This window comes from Taeniopygia guttata, chromosome 2, assembly GCF_048771995.1.
Source record: "Taeniopygia guttata chromosome 2, bTaeGut7.mat, whole genome shotgun sequence".
Taxonomy (NCBI): domain Eukaryota; kingdom Metazoa; phylum Chordata; class Aves; order Passeriformes; family Estrildidae; genus Taeniopygia; species Taeniopygia guttata.
In genome coordinates this window covers 129,477,730-129,490,168 of record NC_133026.1, presented here as the reverse complement: position 1 = coordinate 129,490,168, position 12,439 = coordinate 129,477,730, and the positions used below count along the sequence as shown (strand labels likewise).

General features: G+C 37.8%; 1 protein-coding gene across 1 annotated transcript in view; it reads right to left on the bottom strand.

Moving 5' to 3' along the window:
• The window catches only part of CPQ (carboxypeptidase Q), a 144,037-nt gene that overhangs the window by 30,508 nt on the left and 101,090 nt on the right, over positions 1-12,439 (bottom strand). Inside the window, exon 6 of the mRNA XM_030266453.4 lies at positions 8,400-8,491. Coding sequence (XP_030122313.4) covers positions 8,400-8,491 — 92 coding nt within the window. The remainder of the gene's footprint in view (positions 1-8,399; positions 8,492-12,439) is intronic.

The window sequence follows — 12,439 nt, the reverse complement described above, 5'->3', positions numbered from 1 at the left end:
AAAAAAGTTAGACTGGTTTCCCTATTCCCATTTTTGTACATCTACATTGGCATTTCTACTTACAGAGAGAGGAACACATGCTGGAAAACATGCTTAAAATATACTGCTTACAAATAGTGAAGATGCTTTGTCTTCATTTGCTATCTCTGATGCAGGAATAACAAAGTGAGGTGAGACCATACATTCCCCTTGACTAGTTCAAAGGAGCCAACAAACCAGAAAGATTTAAAAAAATAATTGCAGGCTCAGCTGCTTCCTTCAGTCATCCTCCTAGTGAATATACCATCTAAATAAGCATTTTAAACTCAGCATGTAATTTTTTTCAGAAAATAATCTCATCTGCTGCCTCTTGCTATTGTGCCACTTCTCTTGGTATGTACCAGAAAACTAAAACTTCTCTGTGTAACCTGCTGCCTAATTCTCTGAACATCAAAATAAACTTTTATCCTTTGCCTTCTTATGACTCAGTCGCAGAGGAGGTCATCTGTCTTTATTATGTCATCTTTAGCTCTTCAATTGAAATTTAAATTAAATATTACAATAAATACTGCATGGGAAAATTGGCTTTCTATAGCTTGCTATTCTCATTGAATACACAATTAGGCACAATCCTTACCAATACTTCTCCTATTTTAACTTCTTAATTTTAATTAATTTTATTTATGTTTTCTTTATAAACAATCTATTTTTTTCTCTGCTAAGCAGAACTAAAAATATGAGTACTTCTCTCTAAGGCAAAAACCTGATAACATGAAATCACAGAATTACAGAATGGACAAGGTTAGAAGGAAGCACAGAGGATCATCTGGTCCAACCTCTTGCTTAAGCAGGGCCATCCTAGAGCACATGGCACAGGATTGTGTCCAGAGGGTTCTCGAATATCTCCGGTGAAGGAGACTCCACAGCCTCTCTTGGCAATCCAAGAGGTGCATTCCACTACATCTGCACAAGTAAAGAAGTTCTTCCCCATATTCAGGTGGAATTTCCTATGCATCAGTTTCTGCCCATTGCCTCTTGTCCTATTCCTTGGCACCACTGAGAAGAGCCTGGTCCATCCTCTTGACACCCTCCCTTCAGATACTTACAGACATTTATGAGATCCTTTCTCAGTTGTCTTCTTACCTTATCTTTTTCACCCTCTGTGTGCTCCAGGAGCTTTATATCTCTCTTGTACTGTGGAGCCTAGAACTGGATGCTGTGTTCCAGTTGTAGCCTCACCAGGTCTGCATAGAAGGGCAGGATCACCTCCCTCAACCTACTGCCAGTGCTCATCCTAGTGCAGCCCAAGATACCTTTGGCTTTCTTACAGCGCACTGCTTGCTCATGGACAGCTTGCTGTCTATCAGGTCCCTCAGGTCCTTCTCCATGAAGCTCTTTTCCAGCAGGTTGGTTCCCAGCCTGTATTGGTACATGGGGTTATTCCTCCCCCGGTGCAGGACCCTGCATTCACCTTTGTTGAATTTCAGGTGGCTCTTCTCTGCCCATCTCTCCAGCCTGTCCAGGCTATTCTGAAGGGCTGCTCAGCATCTGGGGTATCGGCCGCTCCTCTCAGCTTTGTGTTGTCAGGGAACTTGCTGAGGAGGCCTCTGCCCCTTCACCCAAGTCATTGGTGAAAAGTTAAACAATATTGGGACCAGTACTGAACCTCTGGGGACACCACCAGTGACAGGCCTCCAACCAGTGCCACTGATTACTGTCCCACCCTCTGGGGTCTGTCATTTAGCCTGTAATTACAGTAAACTCTTTCCATTAAGAAAACAAACCCTTGTAATATTTATGACTGGTAATTCTATTGGTAGGAAACATCTTTCTTCTAGGCTAGTCACTGGCAATCTCAAGCAGGTATAGCTTACAGCAGTTGCTTATTCAGTCAAAATTACAATTGTTAATTCTTATCAGATGTTAAACTAGACTGCAACATCTCATGACTAATCCATTGAGTCACAGATGGCAATCCCTCTTACTCACCTTAAGCAGGGAATACCTGAAAGTTTAATGCAGGGAACAGCTATCCTAAAAGCCTTCAGTATTTTGGGGCTGCTTAAAATAGAGTATTACTCGTCCAACAGCTCATTTACTGGTTTTCTTTTTTGTTCCACTGAGAAGAATCACCACTTTACAGGAAAAATACCTAAGTCTGTAATGACAAAGCACTTGACTAATGGTACATTTGTTCCAGTGATAAAGGACATCAGTTAATCTGACAGTGTGTTTTCAGCTTTCTGTTATTGATTTACACTTAACTTTAAGAAACAACAGCACTTGTATTCCAGTATTTGTCCCAGAGCAGTCAGGAAACAAGGATAGCATGGCAACCATATTGTAGAACTCACAGGGAACTGGTGGTCATCACACTTGCAGTACTAAAAAAAGGTTTAAATTGGCATCCAGATTTTTAGGCTGGCAACTACGACTACAGGAAAGACAAGAAAAAACCCTGGAAACACCTAAGCGCATGTGACAGCTAGAAAAGAAAAAAAAAAACAAAACAAAATAAATAACATCCTCTAAGTATTCAATAATATATAAACATGATGTAGTGTAATTTTGAGTTGCTGTTTAGTATGAAGGTAATTTAATGAAGCAAAACAGGATAAATTGAAACTAGAGCAAAAACAGCTGTTAGGAAGCAGAGATGCGCCAGCACCAAGGCATAATAAACACCAGCCACAAGCGTGATCAGACCATTTACACTCTTTTTGAATGAAGACAGGGAAAATCGGGAACACTGTGAGTTATTCATTTTTGTAAATTATCCCATCATTATATGGGAGAAAGCTGATGTAAAGCTTAAGATTTAGAAGCACAATTTTTCCCACATGACAAGGTATGAAAAAGGCTCATCCTTTTGTTACAAGATAAAATATTCTTCTGCCACATTTTATGGGAAAGCAGTATGTTAAAAAGCCTACAGGTTTAGGGGTTTGTTCTGTAGGACAGTTACAAGTTCTGACCTCTGAGAAGCCAATGACAAAAGTTCCAGTAACTTCAACAGCCCTGGAGCAATTAGGTCCTGCATTAGCACTTCACTCTGTAAAAACCTGCTACTGCCACATCTTGCCTTGTACAATACTGTGACTCTTTCCTCTATGAGGATTTGCCAGCACTCACAGAGATGATCTGGGATGTAACTTCCCTGGGATGATAGACAAGAGAAAGCAGAGAGCTCTGAACATGGCAGAAGGCTAAGTAATGTATGTCTGAAGTATTGTCTTGGGAGGTTTTTTCTTTGACAAATGGGCATATCAAAGAGAAATTCTCTTCCTGGAAAATATTCCATAACTTTAGACCTTTTACTGCTCAAATGCAAAGGTATCAAAACAATGTCTATGACTCTGAATGACCATTTCCACCACTGTCCTTTTTTGATAGGATTTAGGTTTTCACTAGAAAATAGGCAACAATGCCAAAATTAAAAATTGTGGTTTACATTTTTCAAACAAATATGCAAACCAGGTTACTCTTTCAGGAAGCTAATGAGTATTTCTGCAACTTTCAACAAAAGATAAGTGAAAACAAATTTGCATCACCTTAGAAATTATCACAGCACATACATAATTTTCTACATCTTTCACAGCTGCAGGGAGTTTTGATAGGAGGAAGCCAACTTTTTCACAATTGAACAACCCAATGGACAAAGGACTTGTGGATGGGTGAATCTGCCTGAAGCATGTGCTGGAAGCAGTGATCCTTAGAAGATTCTCTATCAGAATCTCTACCAGATTCAACTGACAGCTCTGCTGAGAGAAAGAGAAGAATGATGCACAGACAAAGAAGATTGCAAGATGCACACAGAAGATTCGCTTGAGAGAAAGAGTAGAAAAATGCGCAGAGAAAAGTTTTTCTAACACTAGACATGTATGAATTTTATCGACATGGAATTAAGGTTAGATATCCAGGAGATACACTGTCATGACTGATTTGGGGGTCTTCCACCATTGAGGCAGCATAAGTAAAAAACTTGGATTTGTGTTTTAGCAAAATCTGTATTTCTCTGCAGCTTTCACAAGAAAGCTTATTCCTAAATACTAGGGAATTAGGAATTCCCATGGACCTAGAACTGGTGTAAAAGATAATTCTGTAACTATGCAATCTTTACTGTGCTTAATACAATCAGTGGTGCAACTGCCTGTTGTGATACTGGAGGACACAATGTGATTACTTTCTCTCTGTAGTTTTGCAAATGGACATTTCACTCTTTCTGCATTTCTTTCCCTTTGAAATGAAAGGAATCAACAGGACATCAGTGACCTAAAAAGGCAGCAGTAATTTTACATAATTTTTTATTACAAAAAATATTGCCTGAGGGAAGTCAAAAGGCTAACGGTCAACACATTTTCCTGGCATAAAAAAATCCCCAATAAAGTCCTTTATATGCTTGGTTCAAATCAGACACAAATTCATGTCTTCCATTTCACCAGAATACTTGGTACTTCAGGATATAAAGACTTCTGAAAACGATGGTTTTAGAGGAGACAGTATTTTCTGGAGAATAATAATTTCACCTGAAAGTATCAATATTTTTTTGATATTTGCTTCTTACAGAAAGCAACTCATTAGCAAATCACAGTAGAAATCTTGTGTGATCATCAAGAAAGTGTACTTAAACTAGCATGAAATATATTACCAGCATTTCAGAAAGTCCTGTTTTCATGCAGACACAGGTTCAAGCAAAATATCAGATCTTGGTAATAAATACAAAGAATAAACCATAGTAAACACTGGAGATTGATTTTTTTTTTTTTTAATGTAGTTAAACCTTTACTAAAATGTTAAAATACTGTATGGTATTTGCACCAGAAATTGAGGTAAGTACTGTAAATATCATTAATATAAGAATACCAACATGCAGAAATATTGCGAATGCCTTCTGTAATGGGGTTTGAATTGAATTAATAACATACTAATGTCTCCAGTGATCACAACTGAGTTACTAAAGTAAATTTGAATGTGGCCTAGGATCTCTTAGTCTTCTCATTATGAAATATATTTGCTTTCCCAAGGGATTGTACACAATACTTCTATTCCAAAATAAATATTATCAGTCATTCATAGTCCCTTAATTCAGCTGGGTAAATAATTGTAACCTTGTTTCATGGTACACAGACCTTTCACAAAATTTAGTCCAAAGCAATGAAAAGGAGGACAGACACTTCATTACATACATTTCTTTCTCCCTTCATGAAGACAGTGTAAGAGTAAACACACAAAAATCTTAACTCTGGCTGAGGGCACTTAGGTATCATTGGTAAAGCTTGTAGCAGAATCTGTACTGAAGAGTTGCATCATGAGGCCTTCTGGAATTATGTTCCTCTAGTTCTTCAATTTGACTTGTATGAGAAAGTAGTGTTGCAGTGTTTCATGATTCTGAAGCTATTTATTTTATTGTCTGTACAGAAGAGCCATACTCAGCAATTGGGTCCCACAATACTAAGCACGGGAAGAAGACTTCAGATATAGTGTCAAACTCCAAGCTCTGCAGTCTGATTTGAACTTAAATCCTTTAATTTCACTGTTCTTTATCAAGACAAGGATCTTTAACATTAAGGAAAATCAACTCTTTTTCTAGTCTGGGATTAAATCTAATTATTGGCTGACAGCTAAAAGCGGTGAGCACTTCAACAGGTATCTCCTTTGGAAGCAAAGCTGCTGGTAATTCCCCTGAGAGGCTTCTAACCCATGATAAAGACTGAGCAGGTGCTCTGGTGGTGTCTTGGTGGTTGGCAGGTACCCTTGCACTAATGGAGGCACTGAAACTGCTGGAATATACAGCATATATTTACTGGATGCTATCAGAAACAGGAGACAGCACTAGACTGTCTAGAGCACTAGAGCTTTTGATCAACAAATATGGCAGCTCTTACATTCTCATAAAGCTCTGAACAGCTAATATACCCTATCACTAGTTTTAATAATAAGAAATTATAATACTGGGATCTAGAGAAAAACTTGAGTGTTATAAATAATGCTGTTACACAGGGATATGTGTTAATTATTGGCACCATAGTAAAACCACTAAGCTGCTATCTCAGTTATTTCTGCAGTAACTTATCCACTTTCTAGCAGTGACAACTTACAATGATGGATGAGGAAGAAGGACCTGAACTTAAATTAAAAGAAATAATAAATAAGTGACAAAAATAAGAGCATCTGTACTTGTCCAGTACTATATTGTCTTCATTTCTTCTCCCTTGCCACATTTCCACGGACATGAGGAGGTAATTTACTATGCCAAGGAAATTCATGTCTGCCTGTGCTGAATTACTGCATTCATATTTCTACTTGTTTGTAGTGAACTAAACTCATAAGTCCAGCTATGTAGATGAGTCATACAGGCTGTGCTTCATTTTACAAGGCAGCTTTAAATACCACTCATTTAACTTGTACTCATTACCATCCGCAAGCAATGTGTGTGCCATACTATCCTAATTGCCAGAAATTTGAGCAAGTAAATCATTAAAAGGTTATTTTTCATGCTAAATTTAATGTACAGTATTAATCAACTTTATTCCATTATTATGAGTAATGCAATGTCCTATAGTCAAATCGATTTATAATTATGCCAGATCACATGGCAGGGGGGAAACAAGAACAACAAACAACAGACGGATATCATTTCTGCTTAAATTCTCCATGTAAATTACAAACTGTTAAGTCAGACAGGGCTTTCTTTGCAGAGCACAACATCCAGATGGAATCTCACCAGCAGAGCAAGAACTGAGACACATCTTTGTCTCAACATTTTAAAAGCAAAGTAACCAAATATTTTGCAAGCAGCGCCCAGCCTGCTTTATATTTCCCTATTTCATCCTTAGGTCTGCTTTTTGGTATTATTTCTGAATAGAATCTTTGAGACAACAGTGAAACAAAGCCATTTTGGCAAAAGATAAGACATGAATGAGACAATTTAATGTGTTGCTGACATCACCACCATAGGATCTTATTGCCCGACATGGACATCTACAGAGGTAAATCTTCAGATACATTTCTGATGAGTGGTGTGCACAGAGCGTCTTTCCAGCTCCTCCAAAATGCAGTTCTGTACATAAGAAGCATCTCTTTCATGTACTACTCATTCCAGAATATTTTATTCTAGTTTAATCTTGCTGAATATCATAGTACCAGTGGTAAATCCAGAGTCCTTAACATATACTTCGTAACTGCAACCTGTTGCCTCCCTGAAGCTGAGAAAGCAAGCTCCTGAGTACCTCTTCCAAAAAAAATGACAGAGCTGAGTTATCCCCGTAATTTGGAGATACAAGGAGGTACAACATTATACATTGTTAGCTAAATACACTTCTTAGCAATATGAAACTAGTTAGTGGGAAATATTTGATTGTTCATCAATTAGTCAGAAAACTCTAACTGCTCTAAACCTATTGCTGACAACTCTATTGCAGATTCAAGTTGATCTAATTTTCATCACAATGAATTTGATTCAAAGTGAAGTTTGCATTTATTTGTTCTGATTGGTTGCTTAGCATTAAAAATGCCCTTAAGAAGTGCTTGCAAGTCGGCTTTCATGCTGTTGTAGAAAAGGTAACTTCCTAGGCACATTTGCATTCACCTTGTCTCTGCCTTGGATGTATTAGCCATCGTTAAGAGTTATACTACTTAATTAGGGAGAAGAATAAAATATTACTTTAGGATAGTTATACAGGTATAAACTATCCTGTATATTCTATTATACAGTATAATTATTCAAGCATAATTTTTCTGTGGAAAAAACACCCAAACACACCCATATTACAAAGACTCATCTCCACAACAGTTTTGGCAACTGCACTTTATCTCATGACGTATGATAGTTCTTGCCAGGAGAGATAGATGTTATATGTTTATCCTCACAGCCGTAAGTCATAGAGTTTGTGTGTTCTTTGCATCACCAGAAATCAACATTTTAGGATGTTCCAGATCCCACAAAACTTACAATTGGTAAGTACATTATAGACTACACACTATCCAGATAAGGTAGAAAATACTTTTCTTTGTGTTATTTTATGTTTTACATTGTAAAATATTATGGGAAAGTGCAATGAAGCAGAAATATGTAAGACAAACAAAATTTATTTATATTGCAAACATATGTGGACCATTCATCATTCATTCTCAGAAGGTTAGCTATGTTTGAAAGCTATGGCAGATATTGTAAAATATCTGTTTCAGAACACTTTTCTGACAAAGTATCTTAGGTCAAGCGGAACACACACATGTGTAGTTGCATGGCTTATTGTTAAATGTAAAATTTATGATTAAACCCAGAAAATATACTTTCAGGCAGAACTGGAATCACTGGTTTTGGTGAGCTACTAAGCTGAACATCTTGATAAAAACAGTAGTCAAGTCATAAGACTGGGGAGAAAAGTGCTGTCAAGAAAATGGTGAAAAGACGTATTTACCTTGTGCAACTGATAGTATTGCTTGGCACCTACTCCTCCTTGCTCTTCTCCTGTCCATAGCACCAAGCGCAGTGTCCTTTTTGGACGAAGTCCTAAAACACAGGTTTTAATATTATTTTTAGTATTAAATACAGATATATTTTGAGCATTTTTTGCATTGGTCTCCAGTCTCCAATGGATGAAAATCCTGCATGTCCACAAACCAAACGCAACCTATATCTAGTGTGGGTTTTTCTGTGAAAGACTGGGGTGTGGTGGGGGAGCCCACATGAGGAAGAAGTGCGCAGGTGAGGTACTGCTCCCAGGTGCAGTAGCACAAGAGAAGTACATTTCAGGGATTTGTCATGGTTAATTTATTACAATTACTTGAAAGCTAGCTGCTGGATTTTTATGAGAAATGTTTATCCATTTCAAGAGCTGAGGGGCTATGTAATATTATTTTGCTTTTTATCAGAGAAATGAAAATCAGCAATCTGTAATTTAGAATCTGAAAGAGTCAGCTGCTAAATGTATGCATGGCTTTCTGAAACAAGGTAAACATTTTCTATTTTGCTATGGTAGCTCAATCAGAAAGATAAGTTCTCAGATAAATTTTGAAGCCATTTTTGCCATGGCAGAGCTGATCAGAGAGAAGTTGCTTCCCTCTATTTATTTGGTTGTTTCTATTAATATATTGAGAGAAACTTGAGAGCATGGAAGAGCAAACAGATAAAGAAAAAACTGTTCTCTGTGCAGTGGAATGCTAATTATGTTAGAGAAAAAAAATAAAGAAAAAGTATGAGGAGATTATCACAAGTGATAAAGTACCACACACACTTTTGTGCTGAAGAAAAATAATATCAGTATCAGTGTCAAAACTTATTTCCTATCTGCCAATAGACTTGACCTTCATTAATTTTTTTCATTTGACACAATGAATATGATATGAACATTTCTTCTCGAAACTACATGGTAGCAATCCTCAGAACTGAAGGCAGAATATAGAAGAAATATCCCAAATCTGAATAAAAGAGCTTGGATTTTCCAATATTTCATAAAGAAGTGCAAACAAGTTTAAAGGTGTGTTTTCTGAATGTTGATCTGTTGACTGTAAACAGAAAGGTTGTCAAACTTCATTACTTTACAGACAACCTCTGCACACCTCCCAGTAGATTCCCTGCTCTCTTGAATCACAACAGTAAAGGATTAGCCTCCTTTGCTTTTCAAATTAGTCAGATGGCTTATGAGGTAAAATTGAGATAATAAAATACCTCTCAGTTTGAAGTCAGAAAGATTTAAGCTCAAAATAACCCAAAATGTGTCAGCAACTTGGTTAGAAGAGGTAGCTGTAAAAGAAAAAGTGCTAGTATAAAACATAGAGGCCAGTGCTCTAGTATGGTTCCAGCAGCACTGCAGTTTAAGTGGAAAAAGGAAGTTTATTTGTCATACCACAAAATGCAAAGTGAAGCTCAATCTCCAGCCCACCCCACCATGCCAGTGAGCGTAGCTTTGGCAGGAAATGCTTACGACAGGGAAGCAGCATTGTCTGGCACCTCCCAGGCAAAAATCAAGCTGCTTTAGTCTGCCACTGCTGCCCTAAGGGGGACTTGGGCCAGTGATCAGGGGGTCCTCACGGCTGGCTCAGATGGGCTGTAAACTCAGCTCCTGCCCTCCAGGGCCTGGGATGATCTCAGCTCACTTGTGGAAAAGACATTTGAGATTCTTATGGCTCCCTCCCTGCCCATCATTGCATCTGTCCATTGAAGCTGGGGAAATAAAATAGCCCTGCTTAGCTTTGGTCTTTCCAGTCCAGGACATGGTGTATCAGCTCTTCCCATCTCATGGATTCCTATCAGCAGTGTTCTACTGGAATTAAATGGGCAACTTTAAAAAAATAAAAATACATAAGCTATGGAGGCAGTTATTTTAAATACAAACAAAGTCTACAGAGGAAAATTTAATTTCCTCATTATCTTAATCTGAAAGTGATAAGTATTTATCTACCTGTTATTAAAAACAGAGCTAATCTGACCAAAGAACAGCAAACAAATCCAGTATCCAGAAGTAAAATTACTAAGAATATTCTCAATGCATGTTTTTATTAGAAAAAAAAATGAAGTACTGTATTCAAGTTACAAAAGTTTTTCAAAGAAAGTTTAACTACTTCGGTTTGCTTCTTAAAAACTACTGGTTCCTAAGCAAGGTATCATCTTCACAAAATCAGAAGTCTTTCATACTACAGCCCAAATATGTATTGAAAAGACACAATAAAATAACAATTGGGCTAGAAGACTATGTTTTATGATGGTTGGGTAGGCAATTTTAAAATGAAGGAAAACAGTTACACAAATAAAATTGCACCTCTTTCCTTATTATCTGAATAAATGACTTATTACATAGTATTAAAAATAAAGAGACTATCAGAAGAAAAAACCCTATGGAAGAATTTCCAAATCTCCAATATTTTAGAAAAATGTATTAATTTTTTTTCTCCTTTCTAGCTTGCCCTTAACCGAAATAAAATCGTAATTTACCACAAAGGTGCATTTTGGACTTTCTATATCCTTATGGTTTATCTCAAGCATAAAAGATACTATAGGCATGTGGAATCACAATTTAAGGGATGAAATAAAAACATCAATATGGTCGATCTGGGACTAAGGATACATCTGCAGCCAGCACAGCAGGACACCTACTCTATTACACTCCCTCTGTGCTGGAGTGGCTGCTGTCCTTTCCTTCTCCTTGGGTACCACAAGGACTTCTGTCATACCAATGTGCAGGTCTTATTGACTCCTTTTTCTGTTTGTTTTAAATCATCATAGATTGTTCACATTCACAGATAACAGCAGCAAAACCTGAATTTTATGTCCTACATGTCTTGCTCATGCTTGACAGAATTGAGACATTCCCACACAGCAAAACTGAAATGTAACATTATGTACATGCAGAGACAAACTATAATGGCCTGTCACATGTAAAGCAAAAAAAAACCCCAAAAATCAAACCCACTTCATTCTCAATATAGCCCACAAGTGGGATCATACACAAGAAAATCAAATAGGTGTTCAATTTATATGAGGCATACAAGCAAACTGCAAATGGATGTGAGTAGATTAACAGGTGTCAAGGTTTAACCTCAGCTCACCCCTCACAGCTGCTTGCTCACTCCCCCACCAATGGGACAAGGGAGAAAATCAGGAGGATAAAAGGTGAAATACTCATGTGTTGAGATAAAGACAATTTAATAGGGAAAACAAAAGCTGTATATACAAGCAAAGCAAAACAAGAAAGTAATGCATTCCTAAGACCCTGCATAAATGGCCTAGAAAAGCCTTGATCTGGGCATAAAGAAGAATAAATTGCACTGCCAATTGAGGGAGGTGATTCTGCCCCTCTACTTCCCCTGGTGAGACCCCACCTGGAGTACTGCATCCAGCTCTGAAATCCTCGGCACAGAGAAGACATGGGCATGTTTAAGATGATCAGGTGGATGGAACTTCTCTGCTATGAGGAAAGGCTGAGACTAGAGAAAGCTCCAGGGAGACCTTAGAGGAGCCTTCCAGTAACTGAAAAGCATCAACAAGAAATGGGGACAGGCTTTTCAGCAGGGCCTGTGGCAATAAGGACAAGGAGCAATGGTTTTAAACTAAAGGAGGATAGATTCAGATTAGATCTAAGGAAGATGCTTTTTACAGTGAGGACAGTGAAACTCTGTCACAGGTTGCCCGGAGAAATTGTAGATGCCCCATGCCTGGAGAAATTCAATGTCAGATGCAGCAGGGCTCTGAACAACTTGATCAAGTTGAAGCAGTTCCTGCTCATTAGAGGGGGTGGACTAAATGACCTTTTAATTATGTTTTTCAACCGAAACTATTCTCTATATTCTCTTACTTCTAATACTCCTTAAGTCTCTAATGTACTTGCTTTAGGAGCTACTAGGGAGAGGTATATACAGATATCCTCAAGCATTGTCCTCTGCTGCACTGGACATTCATAAGCTATGGCCTTTTCTGCATTTTTACCCTGTGGCTTGGAATTCCTTTAAAAGGTATTAACAC